The 23,877-nt window shown below is 37.7% G+C and overlaps 1 protein-coding gene across 2 annotated transcripts in view; it reads right to left on the bottom strand.

Annotated features, from left to right (window-relative positions):
* CHD7 (chromodomain helicase DNA binding protein 7) overlaps window positions 1-23,877 on the bottom strand; it is a 92,439-nt gene that overhangs the window by 60,433 nt on the left and 8,129 nt on the right. For both annotated transcript variants that reach the window (XM_009995538.1, XM_009995539.1), the window contains exon 2: window positions 275-696. In XM_009995538.1, coding sequence (XP_009993840.1) covers window positions 275-696 — 422 coding nt within the window. The remainder of the gene's footprint in view (window positions 1-274; window positions 697-23,877) is intronic.

Below are 23,877 nucleotides of genomic sequence, written 5' to 3'. Positions count from 1 at the left end.
TTGCAATCTAAAACATCCAGAAATGTTTATGCCTTGAAAAGAAAAATTAACTTTCTGTCTTTCCAGCTTGTTTAAAGTAACTGTGAAGCCATAAACAGGAAAGCCAAACAAGAGACATGTACGCAAGTTCCAAAAAACCATGATGTTGAAGATCGTAGAAGGCAAACGACAAAACAAGATTTCCTCTCCACCCACACCATTTAGCACAGATGCTCTAGAAATCCCACAAACATGCTGTTTTTCTCTGATCGCATATAGAAGCTTTCTGACTTACCTAGCCTTTTTGCTGGTCTTGGGTTTTGGCGTGGTATTTTTTGCTTTCTTTTCCTTTGGCTCTTTAGGGATCTTAGGGACTTTGGGGGTCTTGGGTTCCTTCTTTTCCTTGGGTTCTTTAGGATCCTTCGGTTCTCTTTTTGCCTTGGGCTTTTTCTTTTTCTTCTTCTCTTCTTGGGAGCAATCCACTGAGTTTCTGCTTAGATTCTGGCTGTCAATTCCCCCAGGAAAGTCTTCCTTACCAAAACCTTTACTGGGACCTTCTGCAGCAATGTGATTGTTTTTCTTTTTCTTTTTCTTTTGCTGTGGCTGCGGCTCAATTGATGGCAGATAATCATCACTTTTCACTAGCTGGGTATTCGGCCCACTAACCTGAGTCATATCCGGCACTGGTTTCTCTAAAAAGGGTTCCGACGGAGAATGCTGAGAGAGACAAACAGAAATCAATTTGTAGATTGCAACCTTGATTTCTAAAACTTTGGTCTTTTGGAGCAAGAGGTTATAAAGGGAATAAACACTGAATCCAAACATTAATCTATTAGCTTATCTGAAATATTGTACAGTAAACCAGTAAAAACCAAAGCTTTCTGCAGTTAAAACACTAGCAAAAAGACCAGAAATTCTTCAGACAGCAAGGGTAAAATTGTTCTAAAGCTTGTGGAAGTATAGAAAATATTTAGGGTCTTCAACATCTACATGCAGAAGGAAAGCAATTGTTATTTCAGATATTTCAAAACAGCTGTCACTAAAATGAATAAGCTGTTAAAATAGTATATACTTGCACTGGAATTTTGTCCTCTGGGAAAAAAAAAAACCCACAACAAATGGTAAAGTTTGTTTCCAGACATGTCAAAGGAAAATAAAGTAAAAATAAAAGGCAATATTAATCAGAGCAATTTACATTGGTTCAGCTGTGACAGCAGGTATTTTGATCAGCACATGAAGGATTAAGCCACTTTAAAAGGTAATATACAGTTACTTTTTATGTCAAAGAGCCACAGTTCCCTACTTGTAATTGAAACAGATTTGTTCCTGCTACAGATTCGACAGAGAACTACCTTAAGTGTTTGTGAACCTGCAAAAGTGTTCTATTTCAAAGTCTGTATAATTTATCAGGTTTACATCAGTCCTAAAGTACAGGAAAACCTATGTATAATTACACAAATGCCGAGTGCCTGGACTAAACATATTGGATCTATTTGCAGTTATTTCCCTCTGAATGGTTCTGTTCTACACAAAGATCCGTGAGTCTGCAATGAAAAAGATGACTCTAGTATGACTTTGCAGCATATTAGAAATTCTAACCTGCTTCTGCACTGCCTGACCACACTTCTAAAATGCAGGTAGATGGTGCTTTTCAAGAAGAAAAGTAATAGCTTGACACCGCACTGATGCCTTTCTTGCAACTGCACATTCACTCAGACCATTTCCCCACCCTCTTTCTCTTGGTTTCTCCTCCTTTTCTCTTCCCTAAAAATTAAGTCAGCGTGATTCTAGGTGGAAGAGTCCTCCCATTAGCCGTGGCCATGGAAGTCTAGGCATTTGAGATGTTTGATCCATTGAACTGGGGAGAAGAAAGGTTTTTATCAATTTAGAATTTTACTTCCAGAAACAGCAGTGACTGTGTAACTGTCTGTAGTGTTATGCACATTTCTTTTTCAGTGCTTTTTATTCATACTGCACTTAGAAGAGGCAAACGTGCAAAGAAACTGCTACAAACCCAGTCCCTGGGCATAAGGAGAATTGATGGGCATATAGACATACTCTTTAGCCACCTGGATCTAAAAAACAATGCAGTTAAGGTACAGGAAATAAAGTTATTAATAAATCATTATATGAGAAAATTACGCACATTTATTTCCCCAAAGATATTAATCTAGTTTTCTAAATGTAAACAAAGTGATTCAGTGCAGTCCTAACTATTTTCAGCATTTCTTTACATTAGCAAAAAACTGCTGTGTCCTGAATACACTCACTCACTAAGAAGCTAGGCAAGGAGCATGGCTGTCATGAAGCAAAGACAGCTCTATTGCAGCTTGGGAGATGTTTGAGCACTGCAAACTAAACACTACAGGTCTTTATAGAAGAGCCTCCAGCACAAGAGGGAAGACATGAGTAACAGACTTAAGATCTGGGTCTACCTGGCTTAATTAAGAACTTCCAAGGTGACTTCTGATTGTTCCTGTCCTCCACCTGTTTATTAAGATTTTTTTAGGGCAACAGTTGCAGTGGAAACTCAGCTCTAAGGCAAACCTGATAAAACTATTGCATGAGCACCACACCCATCAGTCCCACCTCAAGGCAATTTCACGTTAGGCATCCTGAAGTATGAAACAACACCTCTTCTGAGAAAGTGTGTGGTCACCATAACACATATATCTTCATGCTGGGAAGCTCACAAAGATGGAATATCTATGTAGCAAACCATGATCCCAAGAAGTCAGCAGTGCCAGTGAGTTCTGCAGTCCAATTATATATTACATAAAATAGAGATACTTTAAAACCTTCTAATCAGTTTTGCATTTGGTTGACTGAATTGAATTGTCTCCTCAGATTTTTTTTGTGATACCAAACAAAATTATCTTCCTCTACACCTCAGACCATTATGTACTGGGGCTAATGCTTATTTTAAGTAGGAAAAGGATATGAACATTGCATAGGTCACCTGCAAGTACTTCTTATCCGTAGGTTTTCAGAGCAGTACTTTTAACTTCTATTTTCCCAATGTAGTCAATGTATTTCTATATTATCTGCCATTTCGTATCTTATGCATCTTACATTTTTCGTAGTCCTTGAATGCAAGTTTCATCAATGTCTTCACTGAACTGTTCACTGCAATACTCAGTTGTTTTTATTTTAAATACTGTTCACTTCCTGTGCCTAGCAGACAAGAAACCCAGTTTTTAAAAGCTGTAATTTGCAAAATTTGTATTGAACAAGTACCTTGTGGTTAGCACTATAGTATTGTTTGCCATATTGAGAGACCTTCACAATTGTTTACAGTTTATATATAGGGCACAACTTTCTAGAACAAATCAGAATTGGTAGTTTATTTTTCTTCCCCTTAAGAATATCAAAGAGCCAAGCCAAGAAATACTAAAACCCACAAGAAATCTGGTAATGCCATGTAAATTTAATTGTATGAAATTTTCAAGGTTGCACCTTTATTAGTGATACAACTGTGTCACTGGAATCAATATGCATGCTTGAGCATTCTCATTACCTTTTCAATATAATTTTAAAAAGTAATCCTCGGGGTTTTTTTTTTTGGCTGGTGATTTGTTTTCGAAGTCTGAACAACAACTTTTCAGCGCAGCCATAAGTAAAGTTGAATGTAAGGCAGACAACATTCCAAGTCTTCACAAGAGCAATGTCAGTCCTTCATGATTTGACATTTGTAGCTTTAAGGGAAGGTCTGGCCAGTAAGGAAAGCACTGAGAAGGGCAGCTATCGTTGCCACACTTCAGAAACTCAGTAACTCACCCTGGGAGATGGCATCCTATGAAAATTCAGATTCTTACTACCTCAAAAAGTTAATTCATAGGAGTCCTTCTCAGGCTCTAAAACAACTTAAGACTATACATTAGACTTAAACATTATGCCTGAAACAAATAATAAAAAAGCCTTGCTACCTTTTATTTACCATACAAAGTTACATGAATTACCAAGCATATAAATTAAAACACTATGTATTTGTTTTGTATCATCACAGCCCCCCAAACATTAAGCTATAAAAAGCCTACTCTGCCCTAATTAGGTTTTGGTTTTATTTCCTATCACTTGAAAATACGTTCTTTTTGTCACATGCCACTCCCTTTGCAGTTTGGCATACTTTATAATCCACTTACACGTGATCTTTTAAATAGTGGTTCTCTTTCAAAGAAATGGGTGCAATTAACTATTTTTCTAGGAAGTCTGTGCCTACGCTTTTGCAATATGCTAAAACAGTTTATCCGTAACTGACAACCCCACATTGCTCCCTAGTGAGAAGCTGTGTAGGAGCAGCACAAATCTAGCAAGGAGATTGGAAGCAGCTTGAAAGATACATTTTCTTACCCCAAAGCAGTTGTCTGCTCTTTCTTAAGGACAGAGAAAAGGAATAAGACTAGGCTTTCACTAGTAAACATTAGTTTAAGCCAACCATGGGCAATTATTTAAAATAGTTCTACTTCTTTAAATCTACAAAGGATTAATTCTAGTTACAGGGTCACAATTTCTAATGAAAGAACCCCATTTTCCATTTATGAAATTAGAAAAATATGTATATTACAATTTTTAACCAAACAATGGAAAAATTAATCCGAATACTTTAGAGAAATAGCTTCTCCTGCTGCTTTTAGTAACAACAAAGCAATAATTTAGTATGTTGGTACAGAATTTAATCTTCCACAGGAAAGAAACCAGTGAAGATTAAACACAAACAGCTATTAATCCTATTTGATATTGCAGCAGAATTATTTTTTTATTATCTGAAATAAGGTGAAAAAGGTGCTCAAAAATATTGGTGTGTTTACTAGACCCACATCTCTTTAAATCTTTTAAAGAAAAGCTGTTTTTGTAAACATTTAACAAAGAACAGATGGCCTGTTTTAATCATGCGAAAAAACCTGGAGCTCACATTAATACTCCTACTGCCGACTACTGTGGCTAGTCACCTCCCTAACCAGCAGCATGGTAGAGTCTTCACTAATACCATTTAATTTTACAGTGGACTTTTCCTCATCGATTCCCACTGCTTGACAGTTAATCAATGCTATTAACATGCAGTATCACAATGCAGGACACTCCTAAAGATTGCAATTTATTAGAGCAAAACACAGATTCTTTAGGAATCTTGAGGATTTAAAATAATTTGCAGCTCAACAGGTTACCCAGGATGGTAATATGCTTGTGCCAGCAATATCTAAGCAAATTAGAAATGAAAACACTATTTGAGAAATAGTTTATTGAATGTAAATATCTCACTTTTCTGGAATTAAAAATTATTTTTCCATTTCCAAACATATAACCAAGATTTGAAAAGTTAAAAGTTAAGCTGCCGGTGTTTCACAGCTGCTTACATGTTTAGAGCTAAGCCCAAAGCACAGATAGATGTCTCAAACCAGGCCTGTTACATAAAGTAGCAAGATGGACAGGATGTAGGATTAATCCAGTGAGGGTTAGTGGCAGGGAGGGAGGTTAAAAAGAAGAATCTTTCTGACGCTTGAACACGGATTGAACCACAATCAACTGACTTAAGCACTGAAAGTAGCTGAGTGTCTCTTCCCTAGCAGAGAAGCAACTTGAGCCAATATTGAGGTTTAAGAAGTATGAAGCAAGAGCAGCAAAGTATGCACCATGACTCAGCTAACTTAGTTAAATTTAAACATCAGCACTAAACAAATTTAAAAGTTCCTTTTTACCAGGACTACTTTCATTTCCCTCATGGATATTTCCAGACTGCCTGGTCTTTTCCATATTTTGAAAAAGATCTACTGTAGCCACATTTTATTTAAGTTTTCTTGGACGTTGGTTTCTTAACTAAGCTGTATAACAGCAGAGTAAGTGCCCAGTCAGTTCCCACTGGCTCCAAAATACAAATTTCTCCAATATGGTATCTATACAACAGATAATTCCATATTAGGCAAACCATTATTGAATATTGTCAACTGAAGCAACTGCAGTCCTGTTCAATTTTTATCACCTTTACTCTGGCAAAGTTAAAACAGCAATTTGTGACCAAAGAAAGTTCTTCTAAAACAAAGACAGGCTACAGTATTGCTTCTGGGAACAGCTCTATCTAGTGCTACAGAGACCACTCCTTTTGAATTTGTATCCTTCCTGATAGCACAGTCCCCAAGGTATTAAAAGACATCATAAGCAGAAATTGCTCCACCACTCTTCCTTTCAAAGTTAGTGAAAGGATTCACCATCCCTCTGGGTTTTTTAGAACAAACTGCTCATCTTGATTATCATCCAAACAACTAATTTTGAAAGTTTCTGCATCAAATCTCTCTATACATGACTTTATCCCTACAATCTCAACTTGGCCTGTTTTGGTGCTCCCTTGATCCAAAGCACGCTTCAGCTTTTCTAGACCAACATAAATAATTTTCAGACATCATCCACCTGCAAAGCTCACATATCAGTATAAACTGCAAAGTAAAGAGGAATCAACACCATCTCCAAAAATGCAACTAAATACCAGTAGCTACATTTAACAACAGTACAGCTGTAATTTTTTTTCCTGTAGTAGCTAAAGTCTAGAAACATTCTAAAGATTCTTTAGTATTCTTTCCAAAATCTGTTTCATCAACCATTTTCTGCCCCTTTATTGTGAATGATGATCCCCTTCCTCTTCTGTGAAACTACTGCCTTGAACTGAAGACATACATCTACATATATATATATACACACACACATATATATTTATTTTTTTTTTTACTTCATTATATGAAAATACTTAGTATTACCTTCAATATTTTGGGCTATATGACACTGTTTAGAAGCAACTGGTGTCTCAGTACTTCAGAAACTCCTCTAAAAATACTGCCGTTTGAAACTGACAACTTGCATTTATAAACTGACAAGTGTTAGCAGTGATCTCTGCAATAAAGGGAAAGGCATCACATCAGATGAGAACAAACAAGTCTACATTGCAAAGAGACTCCACAGGAATCTTGTAGCTCCCTACATCGCTTGCCGTACCTCCACGAAACACAGATGAAAATTTATGGGAAGCAAAAGTTCTAGTAATATCTTCTTAGCAAGACAATTAAAAATCACTTTGCATGAAAAATCTTCATGTTTTAGTTAAGTGCTTCTGCAGTATCATTTTATTTCTTAAGCAAGTCTTCCTGCTCTATTGCTACTATTTTTGAAAAACAGGTGTAATGATTAAAAGTTAAAACTTGCTGATCCAAAGTTTTCAGAAAAATTCTGAAACAAACCAAAGAGAATTCTGATGTCAACAGCATCCTAACAGTGGAGTAGAAGTAATTAAAACCAATCTTAAATGCCCTCAGACACCACTGCAGAAATACACTCATTGCCAATTTGGAGGTGCTGAAAACATCACCCAAGTACTCTTATGTAGAAGAACCTACTATTCAAAATACAGAGTTCTTAACTGAGCCTCAGCACAGCTACAGTATTAGAATGTTTTATTTTCTGGCCATGTACTCTACGAAGTAACACAGATGATGTGTTACAGAAGATGAATGACACTAATGTGACCACCCAAAAAGAAAACATCCAATTGCATTTTTTAGTAATCGTCTGTAGCAACACCATTTTGTCCTCACATAAAGTGAATGACATAACTGAGCTTGAGGCAGGGGAATAAGCACTCATGGTTTGTTCACAGCTCAAAACCAACTAACTTATCCCATAAGAGAGCACTTCTGGCTGCTGACCATCAATGAGAATCAATATCAGTGTTGATGAGACAACCTCTAACAACTGCCACCCCTATGATAATGAAGCATGTATACTCCAGATTAGCTTTCCACGTACAAAAGCGCAGTAGCTAACACACTGATTGTATGTAACTGCTAGTGCAATGATTCACAAGACAAACATTATTACTTTTTTGCTACAGATTACTCCGTAATATATACTGGTTTAGACAACAGTGTAGGATCACTCCTGATGGAAGCAGCGCAGGTCCTAAATATTACATACCAGTAGCCAGACTCTCCACTCTCCATCATCATATAGATTCGTCAAAGACTCAGGATTTTGGAAATTTTTACTAACTCTAGCTATAGAGACATATAGAAAGAGTGGAAAAATTGGGATATCATTATACCAACAAAAGCCATATTGCCATATTGCTCATCTTGACCACTTGTGCTTTTCCTCAAAGCCTGCGTTCCCTGCCCAGCCACAGTCAGAGGAAACCTCACTTCTGTGTACACTCCATTATCAAGCAGTAAACATGCCAGAAACATGCCAATATGAGTTTTACCAAAGAGGTTTTGCAGTTAATGCTGTGCAGTCTATACCACAAGTAGGGAAAATGGGAGGCAGACCAGCAAGGGTCCTACTGTAAAAGGGTTCAGAAGCACCTTTTTCTTAACACCTTCCTTTTGCCAAGTAGGTTCTGTATCTTAAATTGTCAGTGTTTTCTTCGTGAAGTTCCATCTGTGAAGTTATGCGCAAGCACAGCTATCAAGATACCCAGTGCTCAGAGAATTCCTTGGATTAATGAATATCCAGGAGGTTTTAACACCAGTCTTTTCCAACCCCCCTAAACAAAGGTGGTGGCTACAAGGCATCAGGGAATATAGGGAAGTCACTCAGTAAAATAAGAACATGTCAGATTAAATTGTTTCCAGAGGACCTAGTACTATACTTCAACTTCTCCAGGAAAGGGAAAATAGAGGAAACAACCAAAACAGTGATACTGAAACTGCTAGTATTAAATATATAAGCCTTATAAATACTAACCTAACATTAAAGCATATACACAGGCTGAGTTGTTGTTCTTGGGCTTTCTTCCATTCTCCCTGCAGCTCTACTATGAAAGTGAAGCAGATCCTCCAAAATACTAAAATGTGAACATTCTCCATTGTCTTGGGCATGTTTCACAGCCATGCTTTGAGGGCAGAGGGGAAGAGTACTGCCATGCACACGCAGCACCCCCCCTCTGCCAGCAGAATTCCTTCCACTCAGTTTCTGACTGTGCAATACGCACATCCTCTCTGGACGGTAACCCCTTCCTACATCACACTGTATTGCCATTGCCACAGGACATGACTCCTCGGTAGCAACTGTGATGTCCACTTAAAATTCTGTCCCCTACCCAAACAAAACAGTCCTGACTGACCTGGTGTATCAAGCACTTACAGCCTGCCCATAGTAACAAAAGTGATAAACATCCCCTAAAATTTTGGTGTTCTGTGAAAGACTTAAAATCACTCAGAAAACCATTTTAAGAGAAACCTTAATTAGCTTCCATCTACTTATATCAATACGTTTCTCAAATCTAAATCAGAGTAACACAGAGCAAACACCATCAGGTTTATGATGAAGGAGAAAAATCAAAGACCAGCATACTTGATGCAAACACTGCTTCTTCTGACAGCAAACAATAAAAAAAGTTTCATCTGTGCTTTCACTGCTGCAAGCAGCAGCAACAGCAAAAGCATTACATGCCACAACAGCAAAAGCATTTCTATTCTGGTACATTTTTCCCCTCACCCCTCGAACCCCCAGAAGAACTACAGGAAAATGTATTTAACAGGCTATATATGTAAATATTTAACCTGTAAGGTAATATTACATATATATGTATCTTACATATTTACTATGAAAAAAACAAAGTTTTAAATGTAAATTTAAAAGTGGCTCATTTTTATTTGCAAAATCTCTAATTAAGTATGCTGTATCTGAATTCAGATGAATTACACTTTATATACTTTACATTACATAAAGTTCACTTCAACCTAAGAAAGGGAGAACAAGAGAGAAGAAAAAAAGCAGTGGGTTTTTTTCCTACTAGATGAAGCTGGAGACTAGCAGGCCAGAAACTTTTATTTCTCCTGCCTGCTCTGCAATGCCTGAGGATCAAACAAATACAAGGCTTCAGAAATACCACCTGTTTGATGGACATCCTGTGAACCTCTGACTGCTGCTTTTAAGAACAATAAATGCTTTAGAACTTCAACAATTAATCAAAAGGATCAAACTGCAATAAAAAAGGCAAGAAACTGCACCAAGATCAGAGATAAGCACAGATGGGAGCAACATGGATCTAAGTGTGTATTACCGCAATCTATTTACCTGGCACTACTGGGTGTGTTTGGTGGTCTTTTTTACATCATGCCTGTGCTTGAAAGTCCTCAAACCCAGCTTTTCATACTTCATGTCCATGACTATGTGCCACAGTTGTGTACATGCACCATCATGTCCTTTCTTCTGTCTGGGCTTAGGTATCTTTCTACCAGCTACTGTAAGCCTGGTCATAGCCAGTTCTCTTGGCCTTCTTCTGGCAAGCCATGCACTGCTTTGCCATGCACACCTGCCATGCAGCAGCCTACTCCTTTTCTGAGGGCACTTCAGTGTAATGGTCTGCAACAAGTCTAGCCCACCTCCCAGGAAAGCCAGCACTCAGGAGGCAGGCTGGGGATCTCAGCTGCCTACCAAGCCCTCCCTCATAGAAATTAATTAAGTCAGCAACTGAAGGGCTTTACTTCATACATTCATCAAAAGTTTCAGTTACCTGCCATCAGATTCTAGACTTGCTAAACATGCGTGTTTAAGAAGCCTGCAAACATCAAAAAAGTATCAAACAATGGTTTATTATAAACATGCATCAGATTATGAGGATGGTAAAAAGAGGATGCAACTCACAGAGAGCCTTTACTAGGAACTTTATCACTTCTCCTATCTGCAAACCCTCATGAAAAAAGAGCAGGTTTTTTTCAAAGTTATAAATATATATCATGTTCTAATAGATCAAGAAAAGGGCACTGGCCTTAAATGCTTAACATTTCAACTGATGTGTCAAAAGACTTGAATCCTTGAGTTTTACTTCTGTCCCTAGAAAGGAAGACCCATTGAACTCCTGCAATACTTCCACAACACTATTCGTAAGTATTTTTATTAAATAATATAACATTCTAATTCCTTTCACTGTTTCCAGCAAGGTGTGTTTTTGTTGTTTTTTTTTAATTTCACCAGGATATCTTGCAGCTAGAGCATACCAGCTTAAGAAAAAATGAGCTTAAAGCATTAGAAGAAACACCAACAGCACAAATACTACACTTCAGTTTTAGTTTGGAGCTGACAAACTTTTAATTCATCAATATTTTATTTGGGTGACTTGTAACAGACCCCACTAGACAAATAATACAATACTGTCTTTTTTACCTTGCCATCTTCCCCCTGTGGAAAGTGAAGTTGTACTGTATCCAGAATAAAAGATATATTTTATTTTTTTTTATTCATTCCTTGAGCTAGTGCCATTTTTTAGCTAAAACTTGTACTCAGGACTTTTCTGCTACAAATTTTGAAAAACACGGAATTCTCCAATCGTGTGGATTGTAAAACTGTAAAAACACATAAGGCACCATCAAGGCAATGAAAGTTAAACCTAGTCTAAACCAACCTTTAATGTTATTGTTATTATCTTTAATCTTCAAAAGTTTGTGGCCTTATTCTGATCAATTTTGGTTTGACGTTCTAAATGTCGTTTCCATAGTTGCAAAGAAGTTTCACAACAGAAGAGAAAAAGAAACTCCAAAACTCAACCAACATTTTTATCTATTTTTGCTGTTGCTATTAAGTTGTGGTGACTTCTCTAATCCAATGTTAAACAATTCTTGTCCATCAGAAATTCAGAAGCTTTCTCCAGACACTGTCCAAATGAGTCACTCTCCAAGTGAAATAGTGAGCATGCAACATTGTCTTGGGAAAAGAGTATTTAAAGTTCACTGTAATCCTAAGAAAAACTATTAAAAATTACAAACATATTTTTTTAAATTATAGTCTAAATTTTTAAGTATTTCTTTCTTCATTTGCAAGTATTTGAATGTTGCGTCACGTATGAAACAATTTTCACCTCCTAGTATTTAACTTAGTATCTTTAACATACAAGCTGACTCCTCCCTTGTTACCTCCAGAATCACTGCCTCAGTCAGCATACAGGATGGATGAGACTCCTAGATTAAATCAGATCTGAATGACCAAGATACTATCTGGAAGAGAAGATTCATGTTACCTTGAAACCTTAAGTACAGAAAAGGGAAGCACTGCAAGGAACCTGTGATGAAAGCAGTGAACGTCAGACAAGATAATTTATTGTCCTTTTTTCCACCAGTCTCAAGTCACTGTAGTTTTTGGGGATTTTTTCCCAGGAGCAGCTTTGAGGTGTTTTGTGTTTTTGTTTTGTTTTGTTTTTTTCTTGTACATTACATACACATTTATTTCTAACATGGACCTCCAGCAAAGGACTTGTCATGAACCCCCTTCTTGAGAAGTGTTCAACCTTGACTGTAAAAGAGTATATATTTGGGTAACTGGCTTCAGAACTAGAGCAATACACCCAGCATAACATAAACTAAGAAGCTCTCAAATCCCATGTCTATCACTTTGGCCTCAAGCGATTCACTGTCCCTTTGTCCTGGTTCCTCATGTACAAAATAGAGAAGACACATTGTAGGAGACTTTAGAAGACAAATGGGGGTTGTTGAAAGTTTTCTGTGTTATGACTAAAATCACCATTACAAAAGATAATTTAGCTATTCTTTACCCAGATATGACGAGAGACAGTGTTTAAGAGTCAGTCTGTTTCATGAGATTCAGTGATATTCAAGATTCATTTTACTAGATAACATGTTGCAGCAAATAAACTATCAGGCCATACCTCAAATAATAAAAACAGATTAATTAAACAGCTATTTATATCACAGAAGATGTTCTGCAAGTAGAAGAAAGGGAACAGAGAAAACATGGTTGCATACACAGATTATCTCCTATTTCATAGGCACAAGAAACTTGTAGCAACAGTCCTACTTCAGATCTGAACTTCCTATACTTCCTTAATTTACTATAATTCTTTACACACAATCACTTAAAATATGTGTATTACATTACATGGCTTAACACTTTCAATAACTTGGTTGTTTCTTGGTACTTACTTTGAACAGACAAACTATAAATAAACATAACAACCCAAGACTTCTTGTCAACTTCTTGCCTCCTTACAAACAAGGCAGGCTCTGCAGATGGCAATGAACAATTACAGTTTTCTGGATGTCCTCATCACACCCCTCTTTCAGAGGCATTCATGCTTACAGAAATATAAATACTTAAACGCTGTACGGTGTCACATATTGAGTATGAGGAGAGACGACAAAAGAATTAAAAGCTACTTTTTTTCCCTTATATACACCTTCATTTACAAACATATATATCTATGTATTAAAACATTTAACTTCCAAAGTGTTTTTTAAATTTTCACTACTGATATCAGATCCCCTTTCCAATCTACAGCTGCTTCCATGTTCACTTTCCAATATGTCAAAAAGAAACCCCCCCAAAAAACTCCAAAACCCTGCAATAGGAAAAAATAATCAAGCAGGTCCTTCCTTGGTTACATACTGGGAACTTGATGTTTTCCATCCTGTCACACATAGAAGATACCCAGTCCTCAGGTACCTGGTCTATCCCTAAATAAAAAAGGAAAATAGCTTGAAAATATATTGACTTGTGAGATGGTTTTCTTACATGTTGTTTTAGATACACTCCTAAATAGCTATAGAAAAGCAGTAATTCTGGAAGAGTCTCTCTGATTAACCAGCCTTTAAACATCTATAGTTGATCAGCTCATGGAAATCAGAGTGCAAAAGGTACAATATATCTTCAGCAGTCATGCATTTTACACCAACGATACAATTTTATGAGAGAAAAACTACTAAAGATTTAATGGTGCCAATTAAAGAAGCCAAGAGTTTGCATGGCTCAATGGCTGAGTCATAGACCTTTTGCCTATAATAGGTTCCATTATAGCCCCAAGCTCAAGTTGTGGGAAGAGGACTGCAGATGAGTAAGAGGAATTAGTATTTTTCAATGCTATTACAAAGGAAGGTGTCCTTTTAGCATTAAACAGCTGCTACTGTAGCAACAGTAGTGCAGCTTGTACTTACTCAGAATCCTGGTTTTAAATGAGAGGCTCAGAAATTTGTGGACACCTCACAACTTCAAAACACTACCATAAAAATTAAGCCTATCAGTGTAATGCCCTCAAAAATTAAACTAGCATTTCATACTTGATTTCCAGACTTGAAATACTTCAGTAGTTGTGCTATATTATTAACCCTGATTTGTGGTATTCATTTATCTTCACATTTTAAAAACAGGTAAGATGAAGTACCAACTAATCTAGTCTTCAGCTACACAATCATACGATGTCTCTAAGTGACTGACCTGGTATACAATAAGGAAAAGAAAATTAAAATGTTGAAGTGCCTCTCAAGATGGCTCCCAGGAAACCCAGCAAAGTATTTGTGCCATAGTACAGTATTGTAAACAATTCTTATCATCTACATTAACAACAGTTAGACCTCAGACATAGGTACGGATTATCTTGAAGGAGAAGTCTAAATTTGACTTACTTCAGATCTATTATTATTTATTAAAACATTTGTAAATCCTCACACAGGAAATAAAAATTAAGGATGGATGAAACTGACACCAGAGCAAAGCTGGTATAAAACCAATTTAGGACAGAAAGTCAAATGACTGTTCCAACATTCAGAGTGATCTGAGTAAGAATTTTTAAAAAGGCATATTGGAAGCAAAAGCCAAGTGATCTTTAAATTGACGTTTGCTAAGGTTACGAAAAGTAGTTCATAAGATGATACATTTGACAGCTGGAGGCTCAACTCAATGGCCCAAACAATCTTTACAAGTACTTTGCTACTAATGACTGGTAACAGTAAAAATCAACAGCAAAATCTTGTTCAGATTAAAAAAATGAATGTATTTTAACAAACGTGATTTGGACTATGACAAACACTGAACATATTAGTTCAGAAATTAATTAAATATGCTTAGAACCACCATTTATGTTTCATTTTCTAGGGGAAGGGAATCTCTGACAAGTAGACTAACAGGGTTGGTAAGACAAGCTTCTGGTTGCAGAAATTTTACCTTCAAGCCCCAAAAAAGGGGTTTGTTACCCAAAAAGCTTTTATAATCACACTGGCCAAGATAGTAAAAAAAACCCTTTAAGTATTACCTCTTTTATAGGTCTTACTTAACTTACATCCTAAATCCTCACAGCTATGACTGTGATTGCTTAGATACCTTAAGGAAAACACCTGTGATGTCAAATGTTTAGAATACCTGCCTTTGACTGGAAATTGTCTTCTTTCATACAATGACTGTCATACAAAATGCAACAGTGCTGTTTAAAACAGAAATGGTTACTTTTTAAAAAAAAGATGCCACAGTCCTAGTGTCCTGTTGCAATAGCTTTTCAACTGCCTGGTTTGGACAATTCTCCCAAGGAAATGAAGTAGTGTTTTGTTGGGGTTTTTTTTAGATATCATAAATGACAGAGATTTGAGAAAAGTAGAAGTGAGTAATTTAAGACATAACTGGTTAGACATTGTTCGTTCACACAATTATAATCACTGATGTAGTTGTAAGGAGTGGGTTAGTGCACAAGATGCTAGCATCCAATCACTGGGCATGTGTCTTAACTTGCAACAGGAATATTCTAACTAAAAAGGTTCCTGAGAGAATTTAATTTCTTTCTAATTTGCTGGAAAACGTGTTCTTCCTCAAAAGCTTCCTACACAGAACATCCATGACACAAGAGAGCTGAATCAACAAGGAAAAATGAAGGTAGAACAAATTCTTCCCTCAACAGGAACTACTTCCATAGAAATTACCCCAGAGCTCCCATACCAGAAGTACCCCATCTGCTTTGACAGCTCTGCAGTAAACAATACATAAACAATCTAAACCCCTTCCTCACTTCCCCACTCATTGAGGAAAGTAGGTAGTTTACAGAAGTGCTTTGGTTTGGGTTAAGTTTGTACAAGTTGGTATAGAGACATTTAAAAGAGATGGAGAAGAGCAAGAGTTCTCTTTTACACCTACATCAGACTTAAGTACTTAATCACCAAAAGAGCAAGACAACCTGCAGATCACACTTTAATTACTTGCAGCCCAAATTTCTTGCATAATATATATTTTACCTACAATGTTTTGTTTGCTTTAGTTATGAATAAAAACATCTATTCCTTCAGCATTTACAACTTAGAGAACATGCTCCTGTGTTAAAGGAAAATACACTGATCAAGATGTCAATAATTCTAAGTTTGTGACTTGCAAAAAAATAAATTTATGGTCTAGGACTGAAGTAAGGTTGGTATTTTCATGTTCACAGCTAATATTCCTTTTACATATTAGTCTTCACAGTTCTGCATGAGAATTTTTGCTACTTCAATTAGACATAGTATAAGTTCTTTATATGCAGAAAGTTAGGTTTCTGAAGATGCAGTAGTTATTTTGGACATACTAAAAGAAAAAACAGAAGACTGCACCCAAAGGCTTTTTGCCATTTTGAGGACATGCAGAAAAATGCACAAAAGTAAACCTGACATCCAAGAAAGCATGCAGGAGTTGAGTGCCAAGTGGTGTTAACTCTTGTCAAGAGAGGGCTCTTAGGCAGGCAGCTCCCAGAGCATCAGGCAGTGGGAGCAGGAGCAAGAGCCTGCCCAGGGTGGCAGAGGCAGAAGAGGAAGGATGTTTGTGGCCGCCTGCGCAACCCCGGCGTGTTACCCAGCTGCACATTTCCACCCTGTGAAATGGAAACACTGATCAGGTTTGCCTGCCCTGCCCGCATATTCCCACTGACTCAAATTACTCAAAGGTTCTCTCATGAAAGAAGTTAACAGACATGGATGGTATATATCATAGGCTAAAGCTATCTTTTTCTAGTTGGCTTACTAATACCAACCTGTCAAACAACTCAGGTAACTATGGCTTTATGCTGTCACTTTTCTGCTATAAGTTTTGCAGTGCCACATAAGAGCTCCCTTCTAATCCAAAGGCAAATACATTTTAAGTTGTCCTGGTTTTGGCTGGAATAAAGTGAATTTTCTTCCTAGTACCTGGTATAGTGCTGTGTTCTGGATTTAAGATGAGAATAATGTTGATAACACACTGATGTTTTAGTTGTTGCTAAGCAGTGTTTATACTAAGTCAAGGACTTTTCAGCTTCTCATAATTCCCTGCCAGTGGAAGCTGGGAGTGCACACAGCAAGGACAGCTGACCCAAGGGAGCCAAAGGAGTATTCCATACCATACAACATCAAGCTTAGTACATAAAATGAGGGAAGTTGGCCAGGGGACATCACTGCTTGGGGGCTGGATGGGCATTGATCAGTGAGTAGGGAGAAACAGTATTGTGTATCACTTGCTTTGTATATTCTATTATTACACCTTCCTTTTCTGTATTATTAAACTATCTTTATTGCAACCCACAGCCTTTTTTCTTTTTTTTCTTTTTTTTTTCCAATTCTCTCCCTCCTCCCAGTGGAGCATGCAAGCAGCTCTGTGGTGCTTAACTGCTGGCAGGGGTTAAACCACAAAAGTATACATTCTCTGCAGTCTTTCCATGTTCCTTCCAAGAAAGGTGGCACTGTACAATCCATTACTTCCAGGTAAGGTGAGGATACACCATCTCAATCAGCCAATACAGAACTCACTGTTCCCCCCTGAAGAGATGAAGAGATCACAGAATCATAGAATGGTTTGGGTTGGAAGGGACCTTTGAAGGTCATCTAGTCCAACACCCTCTGCAATGAGCAGGGACCATCTTCAACCATACCAGGCTGATCAAAAACCTGCCCAACCGGATCTTGAATGCTTCCAGGGATGGGACATCTACCACCTCTGTGGGCAACCTGTTCTGGTGTTTCACCACCCTCATCACAAAGAAATTTCTTCCTTATATCTAGTCTAAATCTACCCTCTTTCAGCTTAAAACCATTATCCCTTATCCTATTGCAACAGACCCGCCTAAAAAGCCTGCCCCCATCTTTCTTTCAACGCCCTTTAAGTACTGAAAGGCTGCAATAAGGTCTTCCCAGAGCCTTCTTTTCTCTAGGCTGAATAACGCAAATTCTCTCAGTCTGCCCTCATAGCAGAGCTATTCCATCCCTCTGATCATCTTCTTCATGGCACTCCTCTGGACCCATTGCAACAGCTCCATGTCTTTCCTGTGCTGAGGACCCCAGAGTTGGACACAGTACTCCAGGTGGGGTCTCACAAGAGTGCAATAGAGAGGGAGAATCACCTCCCTTAACCTGCTGACCACGCACTTCTTTTGATGCAGCTCAATATACGGTTAGCTTCTGGGCTGTAAGCACACACTGACAGATCATGCCCAGCTTTTCACCCACCAGTACCCCCAGGTCCTTTTCCCCAGGGCTGCTCTCAATTCCTTCAAGCTGTATTGACACTGGGGGCTACTGCACTTGGCCCTGTTGAACTTCATGAGGTTCACATAGACCCACTTCTCAAGCTTGTCCAGGTCCCTCTGAATGGCATTCCATCTCTCACAAGTGCCAACAGCACCACTTTGCTTGGTGTCATCTGCAAACTTGCTGGAGGTGTACTCAATCCCATCATGTGCGTTACTGAAGACATTAAACAGTACTAGTCCTAATACATGGGACACAGGGTGTCTACATTTTACACTGAGACTGTAACTGCTGTCTGTTCACACACCAGCCTGAGTAGATCCCATCTGAAAGTGAGGTTTACGTTACAACGCAGAACTCTGCTCTGTCATTTTTTTTTCTCCTTTTTTAAAAATCTATAAGCCTCTAGTAGTGACAATGTCATTCCCTTAAAAAACTTCACATACCCATACTGTTGCTTAGCATGTAAACCTGCTCTCCATGATCACCTTTCCCAGGCCACTTCGAAGCACTCTGCAGGGGACTTCAGAGTCATACAGACCACAGGTTGAAACTACTGACTCAAAGAATCCTTAATGGATACACATGAGATATGAAACCAAAAGAGAGCGTCAGTCACCATCAGTATTTTTCTCTTGGGGTAGAAAGACAGCAGTTCTCCAACTAGCCTTACCACTGCAGTATTTTATTAACTTCAGCATAACAAAGTGGGACTCAAATCAGAGTTGTTAAAAAGCCTTTGATGTTACATGTGCTGCTCAAGACCCATTTAAGTCAGAGTCTGAGATACTCCTCAAGCTCTAGTTCTTTAGGTCACAGCAACAAATGAAAAAAGCCTTGGAATATGTTGTCTGATCAGTATTTTTCACATGCCACAGGCGGGCCTTTTCCCAACTCCTCTGTTAAGTGAACTAAATTAATAATTAAATCAGAAAATGGCATTAGAACTGGAGAGAAGGGAAGAAAGGAAAAACCTAACCAAAACCATCACATTTCCTTTTTTGTGGACAATCACCTAATTTAACCGATTGAGATAACTATTCATTATAATGCCTATATCATACTTTAGTTCTCCAACCAGTTTAACATTGTTCTATGAAACATTAAATACCTTAATATTTGGTGCAGATATCTGTAGTATCTTAGCTCCAGTCGTTCTTTACACAACCTATAGTGAAATGTAAAAATTCCTATGCGCATGTTTCTACAGCAATTTCAGGTTTAAGTTCTGTTTTATATTTTCATATTGTACTATGACCAGCAAGCTGTGTCTAAAGCGACCCTTTATAACTAAGTTAGCCCTCAACTGTCAGTAATAGTTTCTGAGTTACATTTCTCAGTGTTGCTGTAAAGTGCAGCAGGGAACTGCAGGAACTGCTCTGCCATCCCCTGCTCGCCACTGCTGCAGCACACACCTAGCAGCAATACTGGCAATACAAACATGAAACACTGTTAACAAGCAACGTGTGTCAGAGCAAGAATTCCCTGAATCCCTGTCTAGTGCCTTAGTTACATAACCATCTCATTGTCAACAAGTTTTCCTAAAATATTTCAAAGAGGATAACAGAGAGTAAGACTGAAAAACTAAGCAGTCTTCCAATATCATAGGCATTCTTCCCTATTTCCACAGCTGATGCTGTTTACCCCAGTAAACATTTACAACAGCCTGTTAATAAACTGACAGAGATACAAACAACAGTCACAAAGCCCCATTTTTAGACTAGCTTTAATGACTATGTATTCCATATACAGTTTTACAAGTAAACTCTGAGGTCAACCTTTTAAGGTGAGGTGTCACTTTATACTCAAATACACACTCTATATTATAAGTTTCCTACTATATTTAGCACCAATTGGCTGGTACAGAAAGATTTCTTCCAAAAATAAAATAAAGTACTTCATATCATTCAGCGCTCACGTGTAAGGAAAATTACAGTATTATCACAGTTATCAAGAGTCTTGCAGGGCCAAAAAAGATACGAAGTACCAGCGTGCAAGTGGATGGAGGGCCATCTGGAGAGAAAGGAGATGTAAAAGGAGAGTGGAAAAAAGAGAGTTCAAATTGACTACTAGATATTAGAAAGTTTGTTATGAAGTTTCTTATGAGTGCTCTCTCTCTTTTCTTACAGGAAGACTACATCCAAAAAACTACAGAAGTATTAGCCTCTCAGTTACTGTGGTCATTATATTCTTTTGCTTGTGGGAATTACATAGACATAGTAAAATACAACTTAATTGGCACAATTAAAATTTCTTTTTTTATTCAGTTGATTATTCAGTTTAACAAAGTCTACTGTCAGTGGGTGTAAATTTCCTTCAGAAACTCCCGTGTCACATACGAAAATTTTCTCTCTGATCAAAATAACAAGAGTTCATGTATTTAAAACAAAATGTAGAAAGCGAAAGATCAAACTTACTTAAGTTTTTGGGACTTCCCTGCAACATGTCATAACTATATAGCAAAGATACACCTGGTACTATGTACTGAAGAAAAAGTGTTTCACTCTTAAAAGACAAATGCTTTCAACTTGCCAAAATTAAAAAGTCAGTAATATTCTCCAGAAATAAATATTTCTTGATGTTTAACTTCTATAGCAGCAACCCATGCAATATAAACCCACTCCCACAAATTCTTACTTCAATGCATGTTCAGTGTTAATACCCGAGCTGCTGTCTCCTCAACTTTGCTATAACAATAGAACAGCTGAGGAGTACAGGAAAGTTGTATCCAGACCCTTGGTACTGATTTAGGAATGAAAAGGTGATGGAACAACAAAAACAAAGGAACAAAGATTCCTTCCAACGCAACAGTGGAAGATGAGAGAGAGAGAGATCCATTTGTTTTCTTCCACATCTTGTATAACTGCACTACTCTCAGAATAACCTCTCCAACCACCACATTCTGACACAAAAAGGGGGATTTCCTGCTTTGAACTTTTACGCTGGTCATCTCCATCTTCTTGAGATGCACTCTTAAGCAAAAGGAATAGTGAAAGGAATGACAAGGAGAGCAAGGAGATGGCATGCTTCAGAGTAACAGATACCCCAGTAAGAATCCTAATCTGGAGTTTTATTAATTTGGATTTTGAATAAGTAGCAATCTTTATGCTCACCATCTGTATGTTGTTCATAAAAAGGGGCAAAACTATTACCTTACCCAGTTAACTGAGAAAATTCTAACTAAATAGGTGGTATATTAATGTCAGTAAAATCAGAAAGAATGTTCATTACAAAGTTTATAAATCAAACCCACACTCAGATCACTAAGTCATCCTATCTCTCAGTTCTGTTTCCTCATAAAGGTGACTAAGAAATTAATGAGTTTTATTTCTAACTTTTCATGCTTTTAAACAATTCTCTATGTTGACTAAAAAAAACAACAAAAAACAAACAACCAAAAAACCCAAACATTCAGTGCTCAAGGAAAACAATTCATTGACAGATATCGGAGGCATCTTCCCTCATTTCAAAGCACATGATCCATATACAGTAAGATTGTGGCAAGATCTCTCTGCCAGAAAGGGGATGTTCTTTTATCTCTTCGGCAACAAAATAGCTGCAAATACTTCAGCTGGGAGAGGAAAAAAGTCCTTTTAAAAAAATAAAACACACCTCTGAAATAAAATCAGTCATTTATTTGTATTTGTGTGAAAAAAGGAACAAAAGGTGAGAGTTTAAAAAAAATGGGAGAAGTTGGAATGTGACCTATTTGTCAGTAATTCAATAAAACAAAACAAAGTTTTGACTTCTAACAGAAATTTGAGGGAGGACTTAAGGGCTAGTTACTGAGGACAAGTGCTACAGATACTTGCTGTGTTAGGGTATTAAAGGGCCTGAGAGCTCACTGCCAGAGGAAGAGGCAATCCCCATCTTCTCCAACCAAGCATTCCCACTCCCACACCACCAGCTTGGCTAATAGCCTTGTGCTTGCAACTGAAGAGATGTAGGAATACGACCAGGCCAGAACTGAGCTGGCCAGATAAGCAAGTTCACCAAATGATCAGGCATGCTGATGGTAGGAAGGACCTAAGGTTCTGTATCCCAGACCTCATCTACCTTTATTTGCATTGACTTTTGTTTTGGTTTTTTTTTTTAAGCACATAAGATATTGATAGTTTGAGTTCACACAGCTATTCTGGGAAGCTATCAGCATACTCTCCACCCAGAGAAGGGCAAGAGACAGCATGGTGACACAAAGGTGCACCCTGAAGCAGTGTGCAGAACATCAACAGGCACCACAGTGCCCAATGGCTACCTCAGTCCAGGGCTCAAGAGGCAGGTGACTCAGAGAGCTGGTGCAAGAGAGGTGGGGTGACTCGCTGAACTTCTCTGTCCCCTTTAATACAGATGTTGCTCAGTTCCTCTCTGTTCCTACTGCTCAGCTTTGCTCCATCAGCTCAGCCTTTCTCTGTCTCCTCCCTGATCACCTCCTCCTGCCCACACTTCCTACTCCTACCAGCTCATGAGAAACTGCTTCACCATCTTTAAGCCACACCTGCAAAATCTGGAACATTTCAAAGTGAGATTTATAGAAACAGATGCTTTAATCACGGTGAAAAATTCAAGGGTGTTAATCTCACTCCTTAGCTACCAAACGTTACAAATCTGTTGACAACAGAAGGTACCAAATATTTATAGATTGCATCTCTAAAGAAAAAACAAACAAACAGGCCATTGTTCCCAAAATACATTACCACCTGTATCATATATTTATATATCTCCATAGAATTAAAAGAAAATTGATACCTAGAAAGGAAAAGTCTCAAAGGAGAATGAAGAACGGACAGAATGGGTATTATGTCCATGCCAATACATCGTTCAGGTGAGATAGTCCCTTATTAAAAATACTATTCCAGTATCTGAGTTTCCCAACTGTTTGGTCATCAGTACCTTCCATTATAGTTCAAATCTGAAAATTCAGAAATGAAAAGCACTGGCTCATTGAACAAAGGGAGAAAACAATCTCTACAAATAAAAGTTAAAAATCGAACTTCAAAGTGACAGCATCCCATCTTAGTGGGAAATGAGACATTTAGTCAAATTCCACGTGAAAGAGCAGGATGGAACACCAGAAGGAGGAAACAAAAAAACATAGGAAATTAGTTTGCTTGCAACTTGTTCCTTACTAAGACTGCCAGTGTATTTAAAGAAATAAAAAAATAAATGTAAATAAAATAACTAAATCACACATCTCTTCTCTCATTTACTCCAGTTTTCCATCCTTTTAAGTTTTGTAGGCTGCTAGTGATACAGACACGAGGGGTTTTATTAGGCTATCAGTTTTCAGTCATGAAAAAGGCTTCTCAAACAAGATTTAAATTCCTTCAAATAAATATCAAATAGGAGAATGTGTTCAGCCATGGGAAAATAAGATGATTGCTAAATCCCACTGGAAGTGACCATCACCAGATAAGAATACTGAAGTACCAAAGAGCAGCATAAGTTTTAATGTATTTAAAGAAAAAGCACATTTAGGTCACCAACATATCACAGAAACTCTCAGCACATTCATGCTGAAGAACAAGTCTGGTAAGTCTTAAGCCTACAAAATCAGTATGCTGATGTAGACTTGTGTTTATATGATAACGATGCAAACTGGCTTTACTCAAAACTCCAGAGCAGGTAATTTACTGGCACAAATTATTTTCATCACAGTCAAATCATGGCACCTGAGGGGAGA

This window comes from Chaetura pelagica, unplaced genomic scaffold, assembly GCF_000747805.2.
Source record: "Chaetura pelagica isolate M959 unplaced genomic scaffold, ChaPel_1.0 scaffold83, whole genome shotgun sequence".
In the NCBI taxonomy this organism is placed as follows: domain Eukaryota; kingdom Metazoa; phylum Chordata; class Aves; order Apodiformes; family Apodidae; genus Chaetura; species Chaetura pelagica.
Note: the sequence above shows the minus strand (reverse complement) of the source record. Positions and strands in the feature narration are given on the sequence as shown.